Source organism: Podarcis melisellensis, assembly GCF_964234715.1.
Source record: "Podarcis melisellensis genome assembly, chromosome: 8".
In the NCBI taxonomy this organism is placed as follows: Eukaryota; Metazoa; Chordata; class Lepidosauria; order Squamata; family Lacertidae; genus Podarcis; species Podarcis melisellensis.
The window spans coordinates 28,178,039-28,203,898 of NC_138540.1; the positions used below are offsets into that span (position 1 = coordinate 28,178,039).

The following is a 25,860-nucleotide window of genomic DNA, read 5'->3' on the forward strand; positions in this document are numbered from 1 at the left end:
CAACTAAGTTAGTTCTTGGTATGAGCTTTCGTGTGCATGCACACTTCTTCAGATACTTCTGTTTCAGTGTATCTAAAGAAGTGTGCATGCACACGAAAGCTCATATCAAGAACTAACTTAGTTGGTCTTTAAGGTGCTACTGGAAGGAATTTCCATGTAAACAAGTGTAAACTGATGCACGTTGGAGCAAAAAAAATCTTACCTTTACATATAGGTTCTGAACTGGCAGTGATGGACCAGGCATGAGACGGTGGCGTAGTAAATAGCTGAATGAAAATGTCGACCCAGTGTGCAGTGGCTGTGAAAAAGGCAAATTCCCTGCTACATAGCATTAGGAAAGGAACTGAAAATAAAACAGCCAGTATTAATAATGTATACAATGAATACAGCATACAATTCCAGGGCGCCACCGTGTTTGGAATGCCGTGCACAGTTCTGGTTGCCTTGCCTCAAAGAGGGAAAGGTTCAGGAAAGGGGAGCCAGAATGATCAAGGAGAAAGGAAATGTAGTTTTTAAAGGTGCTGAGAGATATGAGGAGAGCCCCATATCCTCCTCACCTGCCTACAATTCCTAGGGTGCTTTAATGATCGATCTCTCATCACAGGGGACTTTGGGAATTGTAGTTCAGTAAGGGGAGTGGGGCTCTCTTCACAACTCTCAGCAGCCTCAGCAAACTACATTACACAGGATGCTTTGGGGAAAGCCCTGACTGTTTACAGTGATATGATGCAGGTTTAATGTACAGTGAAGATGGGACCACACACACACACACACAGAGAGAGAGAGAGAGAGAGAGAGAGAGAGAGACTTCCAGGTGTTCTTGGTCTCCCAACTCTCAATTTTGGCCATCATCCTTAACTATCAGGGAAGATGGTAGTTGTCCCCAACAACATCTGGAAGGCACTTGGTTGGGCAGCCTTTCTCAATCTGTGTGTCCCCAGATGTTGTTGAACTACAACTCCCATCACCCCTAGCTAGCAAGGCCAGAGCTCAGGGATGATGGGAGTTGTAGTCCAACAACATCTGGGGACCCACAGGTTGAGAACCGCTGAGGTTGGGGAATGTTGAGCAGTCCCTCCAGATAATATTATCTGACTCCCCCAAGGCAGGGGGCGCCAAGTCTGAGACCTGAAGGGCACTGGGCACAGCAACCTGGTATGATGCCCAGAACAGGCTGACTAGTAAGAAATGCCAAATGGTTACGATACTTCCCCCTTGGCTAGAGAACCCGAGTTTTCAAACATAACAGGTCCCCTGATGGCTCTTACCAGTGCCAACAAGGGACCTGTGTGTATCCCTCTCCGGAAACTAGGGTACGTTTCAGGCACATCTCCCCTAGTTAGCAAGCTGCAGTCACTCCATGGGCTTTTGTTCCCTCCCTTAGTTGATAAAGCAAGCCCTGAGGAGCATGCCTTTGTTGCACGTGGTTCCTCCTCCACTCCCTTGGAAAACAGCCCGCCTGCCAAGACTGGATTCCAAGCCTCCCACAGTCCCCCTTCCCAGGACCTCCCTGCAGCCCACTGAGACGGCTCCGGCTAAACATAGCCGCTGCTGCCTTGCCATCATCTGGAAATCAAGAAAAGGCATCTCGGAGGCTGGAGCCCAACGAGGAGAAGCCTTACGTTCCAGTGCCCCATGTCCTGGTTTGTTCTTATCTCTCTGGCATCGCGCCAGATGCCTGGCTGCCGTTCCAAGGGTTTCTAATCACTTTCCAGAACAATAAGCAGCGTCTTCCAGCTCTCCCAATTAATGCAGATGAATCGTTTTATTAGAGGATGGTTGCCAGTCAAGGTGAAGGCAGCAAAGCTGTGTGTATGATTCCTGTGGAAATTAGGAGCGTGCAAGGGGAACTTGAACAAACAATGGCAGGAAGCAGCATGTAGCCAAGCATGCAAGTTCTTTCCATGGAAGGTCAGTGGCAGATCAAAGTCCAGTGAATCAATATTGAGATAGGCTGATCAGGGCAGAGCTGGTTTTCCCCCTGTATGGGGCCAGCCAATCATCACTTCAGAGTTGGAAAGGGTCCCAAGGACAGGGCAAAGCCCCCCCCCATAACACTAGAACTTGTTGCCGTCCAATGAAGCTCAGTGTTGGAAAATCCAAGACAGATCAAATAAAGGACTTATTCACGCAGTGTGCAGTTAAACTATGGAACTCCCTCCTGCAGTTGGCAATGAGGACCACCAACGTGGATGGCTTTAAAAGAGAATTGGACAAATTCATGGCTATCACTGGCTACTAGCCATGATGGCTCTGCTCTGCCGCCACATTTGGGTGCAACGATGCTTCTGAATACCAGTTGCTGGCAGCTACAGGTGGGCAGAGGGTGTTCTTGCACTCAGGTCCTGCTTGCTGGTTTCCCACTGGGGCACCTGGTCGGCCAAGGTGGGGACAGGATGCTGGACTAGGTGGGCCATTGGCCTGATCCAGCAGGCTCTTTCTCATGTTGTTATGTAAACTCAACATAGGCAGATGAGTTCCTGTCAGCCACTGGGATTCTTTCCCCTTTTGTCTCTGCCAGTGTTCCTTTGAGTAACCCACTAGATGGCAGAAGCCCAATCCGTAACATAGATGGGAGTGAGTTGGAGGCTGGCTAAACAGTGGCTTGCTAAGCCCCACACCGGGCTATGCCCAGATTTGAAGATCCACAGCATCTTGGCTTCTTAGCCAAGAAGCCACACTCCCTCTCCTTGTAAAGGGAAAGTCACTGACATAAAACAGAGAGAACCCAATGTGTGCCGACTTTATTTCTTGGTGCCCAAACTGGTTCCCAACTAAGTAACTAGCTACCTTCCTCCCTAACTGATCTCTGATGCTTTTTAAAAGAGGGTTAAACCTTACAGGATTGGCAGGATTTTAGCAGCCAGGGTGGTGAGGCTGGACAGCAACAGAATTTCTTTTCAGATTGCTCGTTCCCTGGAGGCCAGGAGGGAGGGAGAAAGGATGTACAGTTTGAGCGGGTGGAAAGAACTCTGTGTTCCTTTGATGTGTGCGCTTGGAAAAGGTGCTGGGCCTCAAGGGAAGAACTGGGGTGGGAGAATCTCTGCTGCATTTTACACCCTAAAAGACAGAGTGAAATTCAGCAGATCACTCCTCTTTCATCTCTAAAACTCTTACAATTGCGGATGACAGTGCTGTCCACCCTCAAGCAGCCAGCCTGCTCTGAGGTCAGGATGGAGAGAGGGAGGGGAGGTGTCGCAGCCAGCTTGGGCTGCCATTGGCTTAGCTGCTCCGATGTCATGGAAGAGCTCTCTTGGCTTGGGCATCGTGGTGAAGGGAGCGTTGCTGAGATGTTAACCTTAAGGGGGTCTCTGAGCAAACATTACTAAGTGGAATGTTTGCAGGTTTTGTCTCCGTGTCCTGATCTTGGGCTTTCAAAAGAGACTTTGTGAATCAGTTGAGTGGAACGGGGCCTAGCAATGGAAATGGATAGAGGACTCTTCCTGTGTTTAGATGTGATATCTGAGCCATCAGGGGTTTGTTTTAGTCAATGGAGAACAAACCCTGCCTTTTTAAAGAGTCCTCTTTGGACTGTGGAATCTCTGTGAGCTTGCTGTTGTTATTAGACTACTAGGGACTGCTGCCTCTGTTCCCTTGTAACTGGCTCCCATCAGCAGTCTGGCTGCAGCATTCTGGACCAGCTGAAGCTCCCTTTTCAAAGGCATCCTCACATTGAGCGTGTTAGAGTAGTCCACAGTAGGGTTAGGCTGAGAGAGAGACAGAGATTAGGCTAAGGTCACCCAGTGAAACTTCCGGTGGGATGGGGATTTGAACCACACCTCTCCAGCAATCTAACCACTATGCCATACTCCCTGCGCCCACATGGCTGCAAAATTTGCAAATGTATGGCAGCTTCAGCAGGAGGGTGGGTAGGATGTGTCTGACTGGGTAGTGGGGGCTGTTCTTCTTGGAAGCATCATTCTGTAGCTCTTCCTTCCTCCATTCCTTTTCGTTTATAAAAATGGAAATGAGGTTCTCCTCCTTCCCACTCACCCACCCACCCGCAAGCCGAAATCCTCCCTCATGTACTTCAAGCCTGATTCACCGCCACGGCTCTGTTCTGCTGAGAGGCATTACGCACTCAATTTATAAAGATCAAATTAAGTTAATTTGAATTTGGCTTGCACTGGGGGTGTTAATGAAACATTGATTAACAGTGGGGGAAACCTCTGTTTTCTAGCCTTGATTAATATAAATGTCCACGTGTTCCGGTTTTGGCTCCCCTCCCATCTACCCTCACCACCCTCACCCTTCTGGCCCCCAATTTAAATTCAAAGATGCTATTAATTGGATGGCTTTGCATTGGACAGGCTGAATGTCAGTGCAGCGATTTTGAGTCTCCAGACAGGGCTGAGGCTGGCAAAAAGGAAATGTGCTCCACTGGGGAAAGAAAAGGCTTTTTGCAGCTAGACTTCAATGCTAAATGTTGGAATGAGTCCCTTCCCTTTTGGAATAAATTAAAAAATTAAATAATATGAATCTAAATGCCTTCCTTGTGCATTGTGTCACCACCACATACCTCTGTCTCAGCTGAGACTGTAAGCTCTTTGGGGCAGGAACCTTTCCCTGGATCTCAGAATTCTGCCCCGGCCACACCCCCTTACTGACCACGCCCTCTTTGACTGCTTCTGCCTAGCCGGGAAAGGGCCACAGCTCAGTAGCAAAGCCATCTGCATTGCACGCAGAAGTTCCCAACTCCAATTCCCAGCTCCACAGAAAAAGTTGGGAGAGAATATCTGCCTGCAGTCTCAGAAGGAACCTGCCAGTCTCTGTAGGCTATGCTGAACAAGATCGACTCAACAGACTCCATGTGTGATGCCTCTTGCTTGTTTGGATGGAGAAGAGAGAGGTTTGCTGCTGTGTAGAAACCTATTTCCTTTTGTGCAGCAGGAAGGTACGTACCTTTGCACAGGATGTGCCTTCTGTACAAAGGGAAGAGTCGCGTCTCTCATGGCACTGGGACTTGTGAACATCCGATGAAGCTGCAAGATCCAGGACAGGTGACAGAAAGTCCTTCGTTAAGCTATGCAGCTCGCCCCCACAGGAGGGAGGGTTGACCACCCACTTGGATGGTTTTCAAAGAGGATTGGACAGATTCATGGAGGAGGAGGTGGCTATCTATGACTACTAGCCATAATGGGCTATGCTTTGCCTCCACGGTCAGAAGCAGTCATGCTCCTGAACACCAGCTGCTGGAAACCACAGGAGGAGAAAGGCATCTGGTTGGCCACACTGAGAACAGGATACTGGACTAGATGGGCCTCCCAAGTTGACCTGATCCAGCAGAAACCTCCTTATGTTGCTATGCCAGTGTGCTCAGTCATCTACTGCCTTCTCTCACGTTTCCTCTTGAAACCGTCACCAGATGCAAGCTGCTCTGGAGCTCCACCATCAGCTTGCACTCTGCTTAAGATCATAAGAAGAGCCTGCTGGATCACACCAATGGCCTGATCCAGTCCAGCCTCCTGTTCTCGCAGGTGCTCCAAAGGGAAACCAGCAAGAGCACCCTCTCCCCTCCAGTGGCTTCCAGCAGCTGGTTTTCAGAAGCATTGTTGCATCTAACTTAGGCAGAACATAGTAGCCATCAACTCCCCCATGAATTTGTCTTATTCTCTCTTAAAATCACCACTGCCTCCTGTGGGAGTGAGTGCTGCAGTTCAGCTGTGCTCTGCGTGAAGGACTTTAAAACAAACAAACAAACCTCTACTTGTACCCTTCCTATTTTCTGTGAACTCAAGTCCGGGTCTGTGGCAGTCCCAGGCAGGCAGGCAGGCACCCATCCAAGTCCTGACCAGCCTGAGACCAGCTTAGCTTCCACAATGCGGTTGCGTTAGATACCCCACCAGCCAGTGTGCCCACTGCCCACCGTGAGAGTCTGGAGGGCCTGTTAGGAGCCCCTACCGACGTGCCTGGTGCCTTGTCCTGCAGGTGGTGAGCTTTGCCAGTTTGAAGTCAGACGTGGCCTACAACTGGATGATCCTCTGCGTCCTCTGGTGCTCGGTCGTCCAGTCCCTCCTGCTCCCGCTTTTCCTCTGGGCTTGTGACCGCTACCGAGCTGACATCAAGTCTGTCTGGGAGAAGTGTGTGGCCGTCATGGCCAATGACGATGTGGGGGAAGGTGAGTGGTGATTTTTCTTTGCGGGGGGAGTCCCCCAAATTCTGGAGGTAGGGCGTTTGGGCAGTCCAGTCCAGTCCTGGGCACTGTGTCCTTCCTACGTGAACGGAGGACAGCGTCTTGACTGAACCTCAGTCCTCTTCAGTTGCAAGGCTGATGTTTGGGAGCAGTAGGAAATGATGAACAAGACCAGGAAGAAACCAAGGCAGCCAGCAAATGCATTCCATGTGTCCCTCCTGGCCCAAGTGAATTGTAGAATCGGAAGGGACCCAAAGGGTGAGTTAATGCAACTCCCTGCAGTGCAGTTATATCTATCCACATTCATCCCTGCCCTCCAGCATAGTCTATCTGTTAATATCGCAGTGAGCATTCAGGTGGAATGCTGACTCTACCTACCCTTCCATGTATTCCCCATAGCGTGTTTTATTTATGGTGTTTGTGGAATTTATATATTTCACTTGGGTGTAAAAACCAAGACCTCAGAGAGGTTTACAAAAAGGAAGAAAGCAATAGGAATTACCATTGAAAACAGATTTAAAAAGGCAGCAGCTACTTAAAACATTCAGAAAATAATGAAAATTGGCAATAAAAGAATGGATCGGAGTGCATGCCAACATCCTATATAACTGGACAGGCTTGTTTTTAGCAGGTTCTGGAAAGAGTCTGGCGAAGGAGACTGTCTGATATCAATAGGCAGGGAGTTCCAAAGTCCTGCCAAACAATGTGAAAGAGAAGAAACTTGCTGCTTACTCCCCCCCAAAGGAAACCCCCTTCCCCAAAAAAAGAAATTAGAGAGGTGGGCTTTGACATCTTGGAGGAGTGGGTCCTGCATGGCTGTGGCCCCGCCCCCTTCATCCAAAGTTCTTAGCAGTGGACCCCACCCCACCCTTTTTAATGCAGCTTTGCTTCCTCTGGGACTGCAGAAAACAGCCTGGATGGAGTGATCCATACAGACCTGATGTACGAGCGGCCCTACGATTACAACTTTGCTGGGGACGCCCTGACCTTGGACCACATTGCCAAATACGACCTCTCGGCCCTGGAGAGGGGCATCCCCCAAGCCTACCCTACAAAGCCTCCCCCAGAGGACAAGATGCAGTATCTGCAGGTAAGGGGGGGGATACTGAGTCAGATCACTCACCCCACCTAGATCAGTAACACCTGCACTGACTGACAGCAGGTCTCCGGGTTTTCGGACAGGGAATCTTTCCCAGCTTTACTGGGTCCTTCTGAATGGGAAGCAGGTGCTCTAACCACTGAGCTGCAGAGGGTTTGAGTTGCATCCCAGTGAACAGGAGAAGTAAAAAGTGTAACTGCTTTCTACCACCTACCAGGGAGGAGAATGGGGAAAAGGTAATCATATAACTGTCAAGTTGGGAGGGACACCCCAAAGGTCATGTAGTCCAACCCGCTATAATGCAGGGATCACAGCTAATGTAATGGCACCTCTGTGTTCTTTAACAACGATGGTGCTGCTCTGCCCCTCCTTCCACTCCAAACAAGGCCCATTCCTTCCTTCCGCCTGCTTTTCACTTTCAGCTGTCTTAAAAAACCATGCGTCCATCTCCAAGTCCCAGTTCCCATCTGCTGAGCTCCTGTCAACTGTGGATGGTGTGAAAAGGAGCTCAGAAACATTAGAGGTGCCATGTCGCAGCTTACTTATCATGGATTGAGACTTCTCGGTCCTGGAGTTAAGTTCCATTCACCTAGTTCAGAGAAGGGGCCACAAGGGTCATCTAGTCCAACCCCAACAATGCAGGAATCTTTTTCCCCAATGTGGGGCTCGAACCCGCAACCCTGAGATTAAGTGTCTCATGCTCTACCGACTGAGAGATGTACAGTTCCCAGAATTCTCTGGTGGGAGGACATGACTGTTTAAAGCAGAATAATGGTTCAAATGTGTTGTCTTGCACAGCTCCAAGAACCCTTTCTAAGGCACCTGCCAGAGAAATTGTGGAACAGGGGTGGTTAACAATTCACTAATTGACAGTAAGAGCTGTTCGACAGTGGAATTTGCTGCCAAGGAGTGTGGTGGAGTCTCCTTCTTTGGAGGTCTTTAAGCAGAGGCTTGACAACCATATGTCAGGAGTGCTCTGATGGTGTTTCCTGCTTGGCAGGGGGTTGGACTCGATGGCCCTTGTGGTCTCTTCCAACTCTATGATTCTATGATTCTATAACCTGTGGGTGCTCCAGGGCCACATTCACACCTTCCATATAAAGCTATGATACCACTTTAAACAGTCATGGCTTCCCCTGAAGAATTCTGGGAAGGGTAGTTTGTAAAAGGTGCTGAGAGCTGTTAGGAGGCCCCTTGCATTCCTCTCACAGAACCACAATTCCCAGACTTGTGAAACTACCAATCCCTCTTCACAAGGAGTTGTAGCTCTGTGAGGAGAATAGGGGCCTACAAACAACTCCCCGCCCCTTCCCAGAATTCCTTGGGAGAAGCCATGACTGTTCTAAGTGCTTCAATGGTACGGTGTGAATGTGGTCTTTGAGGGCCCTTGAACCCAGTGCAGAGGCGGCAATCACTCTGAGGCTTCTCCGTTTCTCCTCCTGCAGGTCCCCCCCACCCGTCGCTTCTCCCACGATGAAACGGACATTTGGACGACCAGCCAGATTTCAGCCTACCTCCAGCACTGGGGGGCCAGCGGGGACATGGCCGCCAGCCTGGCCCAGCTCCTCCTCCCGCGGGGGCACGGCTACGAGCGCCGGAGGAGCAGCAGCAGCCTCCTGTCCTATCAAGAGGAAGGGCAGCACCCACACCGCAGGCGCCGGAAGTCCGCTGAGAGCACCTTGTCCCTCAGGCCCTTCCCACCGGAAGACTACTACAAGGGCGGCGGTGGGGGGCCTGGAGGCTACAAGTGCTTCAGCAAGGAGGAAGGGGTGAACTTCATCGACACCAGCCCCCTACCAAGCCCCAGGAAGGGCCCTCTGCGCTCTGCGTCCGTCTCCCTCATTCCGGACACGTTCCGCCACTGCTCGGCCACCCTCGCCAACTTCCCCTTGACCACTTTTGAGCGAGAACCTCAGGGCTTGCGGCGTCTCTCGGCCCAAGGCCGGGGGTGCTCCCTGACGGTCCCGGGCCCTTTCCTGGCCCAGGAGGATGCCAAGAACTTCTTCCCTAAAGGCAGCACCGGCTCCCCGTGCCTGGAGCAGATCCGCATCCAGCTGTACGAAGCTCCTGAGGAACGCCCAGCCAGCAGCTGCTGCTCCGAGCCAGAGGGCTTCCGGACAGGCCTCAGCCCCTCCTGGGGGGGCCAGGAGGAGCTCCGGAAGGGCGGAAGCAAGGGCAGCACCAGCAGCTTCCTGAGCACGCCCTCTGCCTCCTCTGGGTACGCCACGTACCACTCGGATTCCATGGGTTCAAGCTCCTAGAAGCATAAAGCACCGGAAGCCACTGGCGGGTCCCGCTCAGTTTTCTCTTTCTCTCGGGAAAAGTCTTCTCCTCTTCGTGGTCCAGGCTTTTGTTGTTTATTTAAAGAGGACTGGGCACAGCACCAAAGAAACCAAAACTCCAGCCTCTCTTGCGTGTTTTGCAAAAAAGCAGGAGGATGGAGGAGGAGGAGGAGGGCGGCCAGGACAATTTGAGGACTTGGGAGCTGCAGCGGAGCAGCTTGGAGACCCGTGTCCCTCTTGGCTGAACCAGACCTCGCCAGCAGAAGGGCGGTGGGGTGCACTCTCCCCTTTCCCTCTTCCTTCCTTACTTCCAGCTGCAGCCGCTAGCTGGGCCCGATCAGGAATTTTCCATTTTTTTAATAATCCCGTGTCCCGCACCTGGTACTTTCTAAGACAATGTAAAGTTGTGCATGAGTTTTCTGTATCAAATGACCCTGCGATGCGTCCCCTGGATGAGGCTGTTGACGAAAGCTACGGGCTTGCAAGAGGGTGGGGGTGGGGGGTCACTGATTTCTCGGAGGGGGCTGTTGGCAGGGTGGCAAAGCAGTCTGTGTTCCCCTTTCCTCCATCAGCCCTGGTTTGCAGGACAAGAGCTCTGTGTTTGTGTTCCATTTGTCCATGATATCACTGCACAAGCAAAGGGTTTGAGGCAGGTGCAAAGCTCTGTGCTGATATGCCCCATCCCCTGAGCCGTAGGGTACTGCAGGATGAGGCCCCTGTGGAATCTAGCCTAGCAGCTGATAGGCAAGGAGAGAGAAGAAACTGTTGGTTAAACTGGCTGCTGGGACTTGGAGTCCAACAATATTAGGCTGGAATAAGGATTTAGTCTATGTTGGCATTTCGGGCTTTCTTCCCTCTTTTCCTGGGACTCAGGCAGCAGCTTCTGACACACACAGGATGGAGATTTTGCTGCCACGCCTTTCCAGTGCCAAAGCCCTGCCACCCAGACCATGGGTTGATTTGCTGCCTCTGGTCTGATCTGAAGCAGCATATTGCAGGTAGAAACTGTGCTTTATGATTCTAGGGTCATCTAATCCAACCCTCTGCAATGGGCGTTTCTCCAGGGGTGAAAAAGCATGACAGGCACAGTGTTAAGGGCCAAAGCTGCAACCCATCCTCCTGTTCTCTCCTGAGCCCCAGGAACACCTAGTGATATTTTTTTAAAGACAAAATCATGGCATCGTTGCAGCGCCCCTGCTGTGTGGCCAGGAGACCACTTGCATGCATCATTCAAATTGTAGTGTTGCACCTGGGGCTACTGTTTTCAGCCTGCTTGATCGGAAAATGATGGGATGAGATCGTCACCTTTCTGGTTTTTCTGTATGTTGGGTGGCATGTCTTTGGTACTGGCGGGGAAGGAATCCTTTCTAGCCCTTGGGCTGGATCCTTATCTCCCCATCCCAGGTGGGCCAAATTTGACTGGTGGAAGCGGCTGCCCACCTGCCAATCACCTGACATCATTATGCCACTGTGCTTTGAAGGCCCAGTTGGTTGTCGGGACTTCAAAGTGCAGCACGGGGCTGTTTGAAAACCCCTTTATAAACAGTCCCATGCTGCTCTTTGAACCTGAAAATCAGCTGGTGGGAAGTGGAAGTTCATCTGGTCCCAGCAGCAAAAATAAACCCCCAAGAGTTCACTCCCAGTTATTTATTTGAAAGCACATTATGTGATGGCAGGGTGGGGAGACTGGGCCTCTCTTTCAGGCTGCTTTGAACCCCTGGCCACTGTCACTTTTCCAGTTTAGCATGGGGCAAGTGAATGTTATGACCATTAGGGTCAGCACAAAGTTTCCTGCTTGAGTTCCGTCTTGCGTGCACGACTGTGTGTGTGATGTTGTCTTGGTAGCAGGGGAGTCGAAAAGGTTTGCTTTAGGGAAATAGATGCCCGGGAAAGGAATGAGGGCAAGTGGAGAAGGGAGGGGAGGGAGGGAGTTAGCATTTGTAGAGTCCTCAACATTTTTGCTTTCAGGTGTGCTGTCTTCAGTCAAACAGTCTCCTCCCTCTGGGGCAGGAGGGTCTCCCAATGGAGTCACGAGAAGCTTCCCCAAGCTAAGATAGAACCAGATTCGGTGCTTGTTTACATTCAGCTAATGGCTGGATTTGCCACCATTTCAAGTCCAATCTAGTGTGGTGCAGGAACCGCAGCTAGAGAATCCATGACAGGTGGCCATCCAACCTCTGCCTAGAAACCTCCAAGGAAGGAGAGTCCACCACCTTCTTCATCAGAATCTCCTTTCTCATCTCCAACCCCATCGTTCAGCCCAGACACTGAGGTCCAGCTCCGAGGTCCTTCTGCCGGTTCCCTCACTGTGAAAAGTGAAGCTACAGGGAACCAGGCAGAGGGCCTTCTTGGTGGTGGTGCCCGCCCTGTGGAACGCCCTCCCATCAAGGAAATAAACAACTATCTGACTTTTAGAAGACATCTGAAGGCAGCCCTGTTTAGGGAAGCTTTTAATGTTTGAAGTTTTATCGCTTTATTATTATTGTTAATAATAATCTGTTGGGAGCCGCCCAGATGGGCGGGGTATAAATTATTATTATTATTATTATTATTATTATTATTATTATTATCCCATGGTGCGGGCCCTACTTCCTGGAGCAGCAGAAATTGGGGGATCTGTGCCTTTTAGCTGCTGAAGAGCAGGCAGAAATATGAGGTGCCCCTTTCCCTTCCTCTTCAAAACTTAGTTGCACACAGCTTTTGAAATCAACCCGCACTGTCCATGGCTGTTTTCATCCCTTCGCTGGGCAGATCTACACCTAGGACACTGCTTTGCTCTGACACCAAACTGGTTCATCTGACTCAGTATATTGTCCACCCTGAGTGGCAGCAATGGTTCTTCCAGTGTTTCAGATGTAGGGGACATTCTCTGCACCCCACTTGGAGATGCTTCCAGGATTGGACCTGGGACCTTCTGCGAGCAGAGCAGAATGAGATGATAGAGTCCAGAGGCGGAGAGCAGGCTGTACCACTTTAGGGTGCTGGAAATTGATAATTTCTTTGAGCATCCCCCCACATCCAAGGCAGATGCTGCCTTGATAAGAGCGCTATAATCCTGTGCTGTGGAGAAACGTTCTCATCTCATTGAAACCTGTTGGGTGTTCCTTATTTTTCCCTTTTGGATTTTGGATTATTTAAGAAAGGACATACACTTCAATAACATACAAGGACTGAAGAAATAAAGAAAGACAATGCGGTGAAATTGAAGTTAAACATAACACACAAAATGCAAATTTGCATCCTTTCGGTCACAATCCCTGAAAAGAATTACTGTATTGGTATTGGGGGTGGGAATTGCTATTACAGTGGTACCTACGGTTACATATGCTTCAGGTTACAGTACATACGCTTCAGGTTACAGACTCCGCTAACCCAGAAATATTATCTCAGGTTAAGAACTTTGTTTCAGGATGAGAACAGAAATTGTGCTCCGGCGGCAGCGGGAGGCCCCATTAGCTAAAGTGGTGCTTCAGGTCAAGAACAGTTTCAGGTTAAGAACGGAACTCCGGAATGAATTAAGTACGTAACCAGAGGTACCACTGTACATATACAAATGTTTGAGAGATACAGGAACAAACAACAGCTTGCCTGTTTGCCATCATTCATTTTCTTGAAAAAGAAAATAATGCGCAGTGGAGAGTTGATAAATTGGTTCAAGTGCCCCCACCCCGCCCCACCCCCTACCCCAATCTGTTTTAGGATGGTCGCCTGTCTTGGGTGCCAAATCTGGAGACAGCTTTCCAAAATGTAGGATGGCATCATTCATAGTTTATTCCCCAGCGCTTTAAGAATAGATATGGGGCCTTTGGGAGGATGGGCATTTTCCTCATAGGTCAAGGAAGGGGTTGTTATGCATGCCTGTATTTGTGGTGTGGGGGATGTGGAGGGTTCAAAAACATCTTGGGGGTGGGGCTGGGTGGGCTTGGTTGCACTTTGAAACTTGTACTGTTTTAATCCTTGTAGCAGATTTATTCCCCTCACCCCATCGCTATGAAATCCACAAAGGGGGGGGGGGGCAGATCAGGGCAAAGCATCTCAAAAGGCAGGTTCCAGGGCGCAGAAGTGCTCAGTGCACATCCTTCCACTCGGCTTTTCTTCCTTTTATTGAAAAACAACAGCAGCGCCAAAAAAGCATGCTTCTAGCCCTCATGCTTACAGATGCTAACTCGCATCTGAACCGGTGCAGCAGCAGCTCCTGTGTCGAAAAGCGTTATCTCAGAGGAATTGTGATAGTCCCTCACTTCATCTCAAGTGTAGTTTGTTCTTGCACAGGCCATGGGATGGGGTCCCGTCCCCCGTCCCCCACATTGTGGGTTTGCAAGGGGGAGAAGGATGCCAGGTGCTGAGAGATCATTCAGTTTGGGCTGTGGTTTCCAGAAAGGGGCTCTTTCGCTGCGTCCGCCATTGAATGTCGTAAGGAGCAGTAATTATTTGAAGGCTAACTGTAGAGGTTGCACCTTTGGAACAAAACTGCCTCCCCCCACAGGGAAAAGATGTTGGCCAGGAAACCAGCCATGGCTCTCTGTGGTGTGACCAACAGACTTCGCTGCGGCGTGACCAACAGACTTCTGGGGCGCTGTTTTTTCATTATTATTATTCCAACCACTTGATATTCCACCCCCCCACAAATATATTATGGATGTTGTGCCTTTTAAGGGTTTGACAATAACGATGCTGGTAATTAATATCTGACGAACATCGATAGTCCCGTTGATGAGCGTATATTGGATTTCTTTTTTGCAGAAAGCAGTCAGGTAAGAGGTGGGATGGGCAAGATGAGATACTTAACCCTTTTGTCGTACTGTATCTTTTTAACTCTTTGTAGTGTCACAAGGCAATAGTTTTCCAAACCCGTTGGGAGGGTCACCGTATCTCAGAAATCAGATCCCATGTTTTTACTGACCTTTTGGGAAATAATACTTTTTTAAAGAAAAAAACTCACCACCTTGGCACCCTTAATAAAGAATACTGTACCGGTGGCTAAAATTCATAGGCCCAGCCAGGCTATACTTTTCTACTGCTAGAAGACCACGGGGTGGGGTTGGGGAGTGTTTATTCCAGCGCTGAGGCTTCTCTCGGCCTGCTCCGAAAATGACTCCATTTCTGTTTTGTGTTCTGTCCCTTTCTCTTGGTGACGTTCCACGCTGTGCAAAGACAAACTTTGTGTCTGGATTTGTCTCGAAACCAGATTAAAAAAAAAGTTTTATTCATCGGTTTTTCCAAACTGTTTGTAGTTTGCTCTTTTTTTCCAACCACTTTGAGGGTTATTTTCTCTTAAAGACCAAATTAAAAATGAAAACAAAAACCCGTCTGTTATTTTCTTTGTTTCTAAACCTCATTGGCCTTCTTTTTAGTTACCAAAACAAAAAAAACCCACCCAAGGGCAAGCCTATCTAATCCAACCTGGTGCCCTCCAGATGTTTTGGACTACAACTCCCATCAACTTCAGCGAGCATGAAGTTGTGGTCCAAAATAGCTGGGGCTCATGGAAGTTGTAATCCAAAAAAGGAACACAGAGAAATACATAGGAAGTGCATTTTACCGAGTCAGACCATTGGTCAGATCTTTGCTTAGTATCATCAACACTGATTGGCAGTGGCTCTTCAGGATTTCAGGCAGGGAGACTTTCCCAACCCTGCCTGGAGCTGTTGGGGATTGAACCTGGGACCTTCTGAACTCAAGGCAGATGCTCTTAACATTGAGCTATGGCCCCACCCCATTCTGGCAGGGGCTGATGGGATTTGTGGTCCAAAACCTTGGGAGGACAGTAGGTTAGTGAATATTGGTCTAATCTAATATCCTGAGGATTTTTAGCTTGGAAAAGAGACTGGGGGGGGGGGGGGATAAGCTACATCTCTTCAAATTACTGAAGGGGGACTAGACAACTGAAGCCATAACCAGCGCAGACCCTCCAAGTGTCCCTATTTTCCATGGACAGTCTCAGGTTTACAGAAGCCATCTTGGTTTCTGATTTGGTCCCAGAATGTCCCACTTTTCCTTAGGATGTCCCTATTTTCTTCAGAGCAATGTTGGAGGGTTTGGAGTTAGGCAAACCCCCCCCCAAGCCAAGGAGATAAGTAACTATCTGAAGGCAGCCCTGTATAGGAAAGTTTTGTTTAATGTTTAATGTTTTATTATGTTTTTATATTTGTTGGAAGCCTCCCAAGGTGGCTGGGGCAAACCAGTCAGATTATTATTATTATTGACGACATCCCTACTTTCATCAGAGTAATGTTGGAGGGTATGTCAGCATGCCAATCTCCTCTTCCATCTAGTGGTCCAATCCTCTTGAACAGCCATCAAAGCTAGTGGCAGCAGCCACCATCTCTGGTGGCAATGAGTTCCAAAACCTAAGAAACCATTTGTGAAACTGCCACAAGGACAGTCTTTGGTTTATGTCCAGGGAACCATCCTGCGTTTAGGCCTCGGGCCTGGAGTTTACATTCAAGCAACCCAAATGTTGGTTGCAGGGGGCAGAACATCCAAATGATGCACCCTGGAAGTAAAATTATTATCGAAAATTAAACGGGCCCATTTGCTATCCTGTAATAGTATCCAGCACTAAAAGGTCCCACCTTATCAGATTTTCCCTCCAGTTGGATATTCTGGTGAATACAGTATGTAAAAATGCCTGCTTGTCTGAATTTACCAATGCAAAGTACCGTAGTTCCTCTTTTTTTTTTTTAAGAATTGGATGTTTTCTTTTTCTTGGACCTGATTTTCATTGAGTCATTCTGGCAGTAAGACAAAAGCCTTATGAGCAAAAAACCAGCCTGCAGGATCAGGCCAATTGCCCATCTATTCCAGCATCCTGTTCTCACAGTGGCAGACCAGATGCCTGAGGGAAAGCAGCAGGCAGGATTTAAGCACGAGAGCACTCTCCCCTCCTGTAATTTCCTTTCCTTTTCTTGACGAGATTTTTCAGGCTCACCTTATGGACTGCACCTCAGATCATCCCTCACGCTGGGGCTTCTGGGAGCTGGGAGTTCAACCTCATCTGGTGTAAAATAACACATTGCCCAGTCTCTGGTCCCCTTTCCTTTCCGCAGGGTTGTGAAATCTGGTTCCCAGTAGCAGAACGGAAGGCAAGAAGAGTGGGGGGGGGGTGTTTTCAGCCGCTGCTGTTAAGCCTGGCTTAGTAGTAGCATTAAGACTGGGGAAACGAAGGAAATGGCTCCTTAATTTTTAATGTGCTTCTCGTTTGGCAAACAGCTGGAACTTTGCATGGAATCACTCCCACCTAGTGGTTGGCAAGGGCATCACAGGCACCACCCAAATTCCTTGGCTTTGAAGCAGTCATAGAAACTTGGGGTGTTAATACCCGCCTAACAGAAGCCCAGGGACGCGGGTGGCGCTGTGGGTGAAACCACAGAGCCTAGGACTTGCCTATCAGAAGGTCAGCGGTTCGAATCCCCGCGACGGGGTGAGCTCCCGTTGCTCGGTCCCTCCTCCTGCCAGCCTAGCAGTTCAAAAGTACGTCAAAGTGCAAGTAGATAAATAGGTACCGCTCCGGCGGGAAGGTAAACGGCGTTTCTGTGCACTGCTCTGGTTCGCCAGAAGCGGCTTAGTCATGCTGGCCACATGAACTGGAAGCTGTACGCCGGCTCAGTGGCGTGGCGTGGGTTGTCAGCACCCGGGGCAAGGCAAGTAATTTGCACCCCCTAACCTGTGGATTTTAGCACTCAAGCCAGGTAGGGGCAGAGAGCTGTGAGTGCGAGCACGCCCCCCCCAGATGTTGTGCCCGGTGCAGCCGGCCCTGCCTGCACCCCCCACGCTACGCCACTGCGCCGGCTCCCTTGGCCAATAAAGCGAGATGAGTGTCACAACCCCAGAGTCAGCCACGACTGGACCTACTGGACCTAATGGTCAGGGGTCCCTTTACCTTAACAGAAGCCCACGAATCTTCCAAAAGGTAAAGCAACCCACTTCCTGGCTGAGCCTAACACCCTTGAGGTTCTTTCGTATGCATGATGATACAGTCCCTCCCCTGTTATATGAGCTCTTAAGGACCTCGTGTGAGTCCTACTAGATCAAGCCAAGGGCCCAATTAGCTCAACAGCATCTGTTCACAGCAGCCAGCCAGATTCTCCAAAGAGAAGCCTCTGAAAGCAGGATGGGAAATGCAACAGCCCCTCTGAGTCAAATGAAGCTTAATGGCTTCAGGTGCTGACTGAATGACCCAGTTAATCAGCAACCATCTCCAAGAGCCCTTTGTAAATCCCCCTCAATCTTAACCCTAATTAGCACCTCGTATAAAAAAAGCCCCACAGGGAGCCTCAAATGGTTAAGGGAAGGTTTCTCCTCTTCCTTTATTTTTGGCACTCAGGAATAAGTTTCACCTCCCATGAGTTGGTCTTTAAGGTGCTACTGGAAGGAATTTTTTTTGTTTCTCCCATGATTGTCTGCTGTGACAGACAAGGAATCAACCCCAACTCCTGGCCCTTTCAATGAGGCCATTTCAACACGTTCCACAGCAATTGTTGGTGGGTTTCTTCCTTCCCCTAGAATAAGGATTGGGGACAATTGTGCAGGTTGGGGATTGTTCTCTTTCTCATCAATGTAAGGTGAAGGAAGGATGGGGGAGAAAATGATAGGATTGTACTCCGGGTACTGCAACTGATCCCAAGTCTGCTTAGTTTGCAAAAGGCCTTAAACTCTATGGTGTCTATTCATAGTGGAAACTGTGAGCTCCTTTGCATTTTATAGGCACTGGCCACAGGCTGAGAAGTAGCTAGAAATTGCACATTAGCTTTAGAAAGTGCAAAGAAGAAAACCCTAGAATGGTGACTCATGCAGAGTTGCAACAAGTGCCCTCCTCTCTGGGGGCTGGGTTCGCAGTCTTAAAAAGAGCCCTGATGGATCATGCCCATCTAGTCCAGCATCCTGTTTTCACAGTGGCCAAGGAGGTCCATAAGCAAGACTTGAGCGCAACAGCTTTCTCCTCACTTGGGCTCCCCAGCAACTCGTATCTGGGATGCTGCCTCTGACATGGCAAATGATAGCCTGGTCCTCCATTGAAAACCACCCAAGTTGGGGACTGTCACTATATCTCACAGGTGGCAAGGTCCAAGCAGTGACCTAGGCTGAAAGTCGAGGAACGCACCAGTAGCTGATTGTAGCCTTCTGAATTATGGAAAAGAGGAGACCCACACCAATTTTGGGGTAAGGCAATTTTTTATTTTTATTTTTATTATTAAAGTTATTACATTGTTTTAGAGTAACTGTACACTAGTTTTATTAAGAAACAGTTTTAAAAAGAAACAGGAGTTATTGATATAAAAGTCAACGTCGTGAAAGCTACATTTTCCTTCCTCTGAGGAGAAATGCACAGAACTACAAAAAAGGAGGTGGGCCTGATCCTGTGAAAAGGTTCCCAACCTTTTTTTTTTTAAAAAAAAAACTAGCTCCAAGGGGCCCTTATCTGGCAGCAATGCTGCTTTCATGTAAACGTGTCCCTTGCTGAATCCTGTAACTGCTTAGGGCATAAGAATAATAAAATAGTACAACTGTAGAGTTGGAAAGGTAATTTAATCCTGTCCCAGTTGTTCTGTCCCCCTCCCAGCTGGCAATTTCATACTGCCCTGTTCATCCCTCTCAATTTTCCTGACACCCCCTAAAATTGAAAACAGGGGTTGTCATATTAACTCCTACTCCCAATGTAGGGGGCTATGTGCCTTTAATAGCTTTGTAATGGGCAGGAATCCAACAGGTGAAACCTCCTCTTTTCCACTGCCTCTCTGTCCATGGTGAAAACGTTTTTTTCTGACAGGTTTTGTTTTTCTTGCGTTGTCTCCCCGCCCAATTTTAATACCAAATAGGGGCACGGGGCTAGGAAGGATTTTTAAAGCGTCAGAATCCGGTGCCCAACACGGAATGGGGGCTCAGTTCAGACAGGGCCAGGTCGTCGTTGAAACTAAACGCTTGGTTCAGTTGGAACCCGGACTCTGGGCCTTTGGGGTCTGGATTGGAACCACCCAGTTTATGCATTTTAAGGAAGAGCAAAGTATCCCTTGTGGGTCCACAGCGTTGATAGAACTCGAGAAATAGTCTCTCCGCCAGTCTTCAAAGCCCCCCTCCCAGCCCCTCAAGCAAACCGTGGTGCCTACAGCGTTCTAGGACGAGTGCCACACACGGAGCCCATGCGTGTTTCCTCGGGAGCAAGCGCTATAGAGATCAATGGGATTTACTCTCATGTAAATGTACATAGGATGGCAAGTTCCAACCTAGAGCGCAGGCGGAGGCTGGCATGGAGACGCAGCACAAGAGCGCACGGCGAGAGCGCACGGCCAGGGCGCACCGGTTTCTTACCAAGGCCGCCACAGCTCTTGGCTCCGCTCAGGGAGCGCCTGCCCGCTCTGGCCCCGGTCGCTCCCCGCCTGGCTGCGGCCTCCCGCCGCGGGGAAGGCGGCCTCGCACCCTCGGCTCTTCAGCGGCCTCGCTTTCCTGAGAGTCGTCGTCGTCGGCCCTCCGGGGCTGCCCAGCGCGGCCAGCCGGGCTTTGGGGAGCGCCGCCTGCGGGTCGCTGTCCGTGGTGCTGAAGACGCCTCCGGCGGCGGCCATGGGCAGAACTCGGGCGAGCTGGTGCAGAAGCTGGAAGGAAGAGGAGCAGGAAGCTTCGCTGGCCGCTTCGGAGCGCAGCAGGAACTGGCGCACTCCTTGCAGGCAGCTCCGAAAACCGGCCTGGTAGTCGGCGCTCTTGGTCAGCGGCACCCCTGGAAAAGGAAAGAAGTCGGGAAGTCTGATGGAGACTGAGCCACTCACGCTCCCAGTCCCACTCGCGCTCCAGAAGTCAAGATAGGGGAGATGGCCACTCTTTAAGGCTTAAGCCAGTGGCTCGCAAACTTTTTCAGGCTACCGCCCTCTTGGTTCCATAAACTCACCCGCAGTGTGCCCTACTCTATACAAAGCATTATTCAGAATATCTGTTTGCACGACCCACTGAGGAAGAATAAAATTCAGAACAGGAGCAATTAATTGTGCATTGTTTCAAAATCAAATTAAAACTAATTGGTTTCATGAATTCAACAAAATTAATTAGCTAGATCCAGCTTTCCAAAGTCTGGTAGTATTTTACATTTCCAGTGCTGCCACCCCACTCCCTTTCCCCTGCCCCCCAGTTAATCCCACTGTCCCATAGAGAGTGTTCTTGCCCACTTTGGGAACCACTAGAGGTTAATTATCAGAAGCTGTTCTTGTCAGAGGCAGTGAAGGTTCACCTGTGGCGGCTTCAGACGTCTCTGGACTTCAACTCCCAGCAGCCTCAGACAACATGGCTAATAGCCAAGAATGATGGGAGTTGTAGCCGAATAACACCTGGGAAGCTACCGGGTCGCTATTAATTTGTGTCCTGCAAGAGCCGATTGTGCAAAAACAGCTCTGCTAGGACTCCAGCTGGTCTTCCTTTGTTATTTTTGCTCAGAACTGTGATGGTCTCATGATCAGTTACAATTTGCTAGCACTTGTAGCGTTTGGTCAATTAGTCGGTTAATCAGTTATGTCTTTTTTTAATGAAAATGTGTCCTTGAATGATCGGGCAGCAGACTTTTAAAAATGGGGGGGGCGACTGTTTTTTATTTTTTAGAAAATATGGCTACTAATTGTGGACAGCAAGCGGCATCTCTTCTGTGTGTGCAGAAAGAGAATGCCTCTTCTGAAACTATGGCTTCTTTGATACATCATTCTAGAAACCCAAGGAACAGTGCAACCCTGTGCAGGTCTACTTAGGAGTAGGCTCCATTGAGCTCAAGGGGGCTTAGACCCAAGTGTGCGTGGCATTATAGCTGAAGCAATCCATCTTTTTTGAGGTGCTGCTTTCCCCTATGTCAATCAGCTAAAATGTTAATCTACCAATGCTTCCTTAATTGGGTTCCATGGTTCCATTTGGGGGGCTTACCTTGGTGGGCCAAGGGCTGTAGGCTCTTCATGTACTTTACGCTCAGCTCCAGGATATCTGCCTTCTCCAGCTTGCGTTTCCGGATCTGCAATTTCCCCACCAAACCAAAGAAAGCCAAGGGGTTACTGGGGTCGTTTCTGCCTGCCCTGCCCTTACTGAATGACTCCCCCCCCCCATAACCCTGTTGGCTTCTCTCTCAGCTGGATCGAAGGATGGAAGTAACTTATTTATTGTATTTCTATCCCATGTTTAATCCCCACAGCAGCCCTGCGAGGTGGGTTAAGCTGAGAGCCAGTGGCTAGCCCCCAAGGTCACCCAAGTAGATTTACCATGGCTGAGTGGGGATTTGAATCCAGGTTTTGGTCTGGAACTCTGCCCTTCAGGAGGATGAGATGGACCCCTATTTCAACGTTGCTGGTTCCAAAGCAAGGATACTGGAGTCTCACCACCTGTCCCCTGATGTACCAAGCGCCTCCCTTCCCCCATCCTGCACTTACGAACATCAGAGTCAGCTCTATACTAAGCCAGACCATTGATGCATCTAGTGTGTTATTGTCCTCACTGACTAGCAGTGGCTCTCCAGGGTTTCAGGCAGGAGACATCCCCAGTCCTACCATTGGGGATTAAAACTGGGACCTTCTGCATGCCAAGCAAGTGCTCCACCACTGAGCTGCTCCGTTCTTCCAACACTGGTGCGATGAATAAGGTAAAAAGATGGAGAGGGGTGAAGAGGAGCTGGGGGTGCTTTGTGCTCCTGCCTCTGTCATTTTCAAAGTAAAATGTAACCCGCTTTGGTGGAGATAAACTGGTTCCCTGACTCTCCCTCTCTCCTGGAAATAGAAGGGAAGCGGGAGCCTCACCTGGTGGGAGTAGTTCTTTTCCAGCAGAGCTTTGAGTTGCTCTAGGGAGAGGTTGATGCGAGCTCGTCTCCTCTTCTCCATGAGGGGTTTGGAGACCTGAGAAAATGCACACGGGGGGTGGTGGTGGTGGGGAATCTATTTATTTATTTTATTTATTACATTTCAATTCCACTTTTCCCCCTCCAAAGAGCTCAAGGTGGCATGCACGGTTCTCCCCCTCCTAATTTAATCCCAACAACAACAACAACCCTGTGAGGTAGGTTAGGCTGAGAGGCAGGGACTGGTCCCCAAGCTTCATGGCAGGGAAGGGAATTAGAATGCTTAGAAGTCCAACACTCTGACCATTACACCACACTGCCTTTCAGGTATCAGCCAGGCTTAACTCTGGAACTTAAACCTCATTACATCACATACCATATTATTACATATTCATTCGTTGCTTACTACAATTTTTTTGTCTCAAAATGCAATTTTTTTTTAAAAAAAGGTATACAACTTCTGAAGCAAGAAGAGATGAAGGGACTCCTGAGTGCACACAGAGTGCATTCTTTCCACTACAGAATAAAGACATAGGTGTTGCGGGGGGGGGGACAGAGGGGCAAGCACCCCCCACAAAGGATCTCACTCTCACCACTTGTCCGCCTCCTGTGGCTGGACTTCTGCCATTAACAAAGACTGTTAATTATCTTTCAGAGATGTTAATATGTGTGGCACAACTTGCCCACCTAGAAATAAACTTTCCTCCTTCTGTGTGTCCCCCCCTATTTTTTGCTGGTACCCCTACTGCCTACAGAGAGTTGCCAGACACCTGCAGATTGTGGATGGGTGGGGAAGAGCTTTCAGGTCAGAACAATCTTTTTTTGTCTAGATATTGACTACTGGCTTTTTGCAGTTTCTCCCTGTATAAGCTCAGGGGAATCTCCAACTATTCCTGGCATTGGAAACAGGTGCCATGCTGATATGGGGAACACATTAACCCCTGGGCAAAAACACATGGCAAAGGGACCCTTCTCTCCTTCCACCCTACCTGCCCCCCTGTCCTTTTGCTCCCATCTGTAGCATCAGACCCACCAACCTTGCGGAAGGAATTGAGTGCCCTCCTTTCTTGCAGTCTGTGGTCCGTACCCATCCTGCATCCTCTGCCCTTCCCTCACCAAGGAGGTGGCATTTTATCTCCGGAGTCGTTTTTCCATTTCAATGGGTCCATTCAGGCTGGGGAACCTCCCCCGCAAAGGGGAGGGAAGTGGTGGAGGGTGGAGGAGAGGGTAGCGGCTTGCAGAGAGATGGAGGGCGGGATACAGGCATTTGGATCTGCCTGCATCAAACGGCTTTCAGGTCCTGCTTTAAGGACAGATTTGTTGTCATGCGCTTTGCCTAATCAGAAACATCGAGGCCTTTGGGGAGAAGAAGAGGGACTTGGTGGTGGAAGGCAGCAACACCCACCCCGCTCCCCTGGTGAATTGTTCCTCATTGTAATGTCCCTCGAGCATGTACAAAGCGCTTTCCCATTTCGGTGGAATAACTACACAGCCTACAAACAAGCTAGGATCAGGAGGGAAGCCAAAGCGGACCCCAGAACCTCTTTGTTGATCAGTTAAGCACTTGCTTGACCCCAGGGGCGACTGCTTTAAAGGCTCAAGGGGGGATTGTTTTGCCTCCTGTAGAAACGCCCAGGCCAAATAATTGTGAGTTGATTGCGGCACTTGGATCCTGGCGCTTGCTTAGTCCAAATACAGTGGAGGTTGGGGGACAAATCCTAGGCAAAGCAGCCAATCAACAGCTGAATCAGCCCTAAGCGCAGCCCGTTTGACTCATGACCTGAAATATAGGATTGCTGTGTAAGTCGCCAAATGTTGGCTTGAGGGTTGTATGGTCCCTTCCCATTCCCATCCCAGCCCTTCCTCCTCCTGGTGCTGTGGTTCGAGGAGTGTCAGACAAGGACCTGGGAGAGACCAGGGTTCGAATCCTCTCTCGGCCCCGAAGCTCACTGGGTGACTTTGGGTCGGCCACAGCCTCTGGGTCTCTCTAGCAGCCTACCTTACAGGGTTGTTGTAAGGATGAGATGGAGAAGCCCGCGCAGTGCCTCGATAAAAGAAATGTTTAGGCTCCCTTGCAGTTGAAGAGCCAGGATCCAAAGCCTTTCTCTCAGGGGGGTCTCCCTGAGTGGCCATCCATCCGCACATTTCATGCTGGGGACGAAGGAGGAGAGCTGGACAATGTAGCAATTTTCTGCCTTTTTGTGACTGTAAAAGAGCGTAGCCGCTCTCGCTGAGCTCCGCCTGGACATGTGTCCCATTAAAGCATGGCAGCGAGGACGCAAGGAGGAGAAAGGGGGGGGCAGGCACACCGCTTGCTGTTAAGTGGTCAGGAATGCCCCACTTTCCCCTGTCCTCCTTTCTCATCTCAGGGAACCCCCAGGGGATAGGACTCTGCTCAGCTCCCTCTATAGCTGCAAGGAAGACGTAGCTCAGTGGCAGGGCACTTGTCTTGCATGCAGAAGGCCCCGGGTTCAATTCCCCACAGGGTCTCCAGGTGGAGCTGGGAAAAGACTCCCTGTTTGAAATATTGGAGAGCTGCTTCCAAGTCCGTGTAGACGCTACTGAGCCAGATGGAACACAGCAGTCCGACTCCATGTATGGCAGCTTCCTATGTCCCTGCAGCGTTTTCTACACTTCCTTGCATTTGCTGGTGTTTAAGACACCCCTGCAAGGTAGGCCATCGCAAGTGGTTACCTGAGATGTGGACATTCGCCGGAGACCACCTCAGGGCTTTGTGGCAGAGGCAAGACGAAACGGGGGGCTTCCAGACTCACAGCACAACCCTCTTTCTTCCCATCACACCCCACACTTTCTTCCCTGGGGTCGGGGATTGGCATCAGAGCTGCTTCTTTGTGCCAGGGCTGAGCCACAGGAGACATGAGGTGTACCTCTGAGCATGTGCAGAGTGCTTTCACTCGGGCCTTAGTAGAGAGGATGCTAACTAAAGATAGATTTTCCATGTTAACTGGCAGTCTACCTTTGAAGCAACAAATACTTGGGTGTGGGATGAACTAGAGGGGAAGGCTGATCTCTTAATGTCCTGCTTGTGAGTTTTTCCAGAGACACCTTGTCTCACACGGTGAGGAAGTGTGACCTTTGGGTCTGATCCAGCAGCGCTTTCCTTGCATTTCATTTGTTTATTTAGGCATTAATAGTTGTACTGAAATTTACTGTACATTAAATAGTGGGAGGGTTTTGATTCTTTGCTTTTGCAAGAGAGCATAACCGAGGCAAGAGGTTTAGAATGGGTGACTATTCACCCAAGCCAGGGAAGGAGGACAAAATTGCAGAGCACTTCTCATCCTTCTAGCGATGCAATTCACGAAATTAATTTCTTGCAAAGCTGGGAAGCAGTGTACGTTTGGAATAACCCCCCTCCCCTTTTTACAGTACTGCTATATTTTGGACATTGCTTGATGTTTTCTCTTATCTGTATAATCACTAGGTTCTTAATCCCAAGAAGAATAAGAAAGAAGATCGAAAGAAGATACACTTTCCTAGGCAGGCTTCGATGATCTCGGGGTTCCTTGCCCCTGGACCTTGTGAGTGCATTTTT

At 49.6% G+C, this 25,860-nt stretch overlaps 2 protein-coding genes across 3 annotated transcripts in view; one reads left to right on the forward strand and one right to left on the reverse strand.

Annotated features, from left to right (window-relative positions):
- The window catches only part of GPR153 (G protein-coupled receptor 153), a 30,980-nt gene extending 19,254 nt beyond the window's left edge, over nt 1-11,726 (forward strand). For both annotated transcript variants that reach the window (XM_081923612.1, XM_081923613.1), the window contains exons 4-6: nt 5,929-6,118; nt 7,039-7,223; nt 8,678-11,726. In XM_081923612.1, the coding sequence (XP_081779738.1) occupies nt 5,929-6,118; nt 7,039-7,223; nt 8,678-9,493 (1,191 nt within the window). In that variant the 3' untranslated portion in view covers nt 9,494-11,726. The remainder of the gene's footprint in view (nt 1-5,928; nt 6,119-7,038; nt 7,224-8,677) is intronic.
- A 7,403-nt stretch (nt 11,727-19,129) lies between these two features.
- Nucleotides 19,130-23,402, reverse strand: HES3 (hes family bHLH transcription factor 3). The gene is made up of 4 exons (XM_081923893.1): nt 23,342-23,402; nt 22,267-22,362; nt 21,407-21,491; nt 19,130-20,225 (listed from the first exon to the last, which is right to left on the reverse strand). Exons 1-4 carry the CDS (start codon nt 23,393-23,395, stop codon nt 19,819-19,821), a joined length of 642 nt encoding a protein of 213 aa, XP_081780019.1. The 5' UTR covers nt 23,396-23,402; the 3' UTR covers nt 19,130-19,818.
- Nucleotides 23,403-25,860: the final 2,458 nt, after the last annotated feature.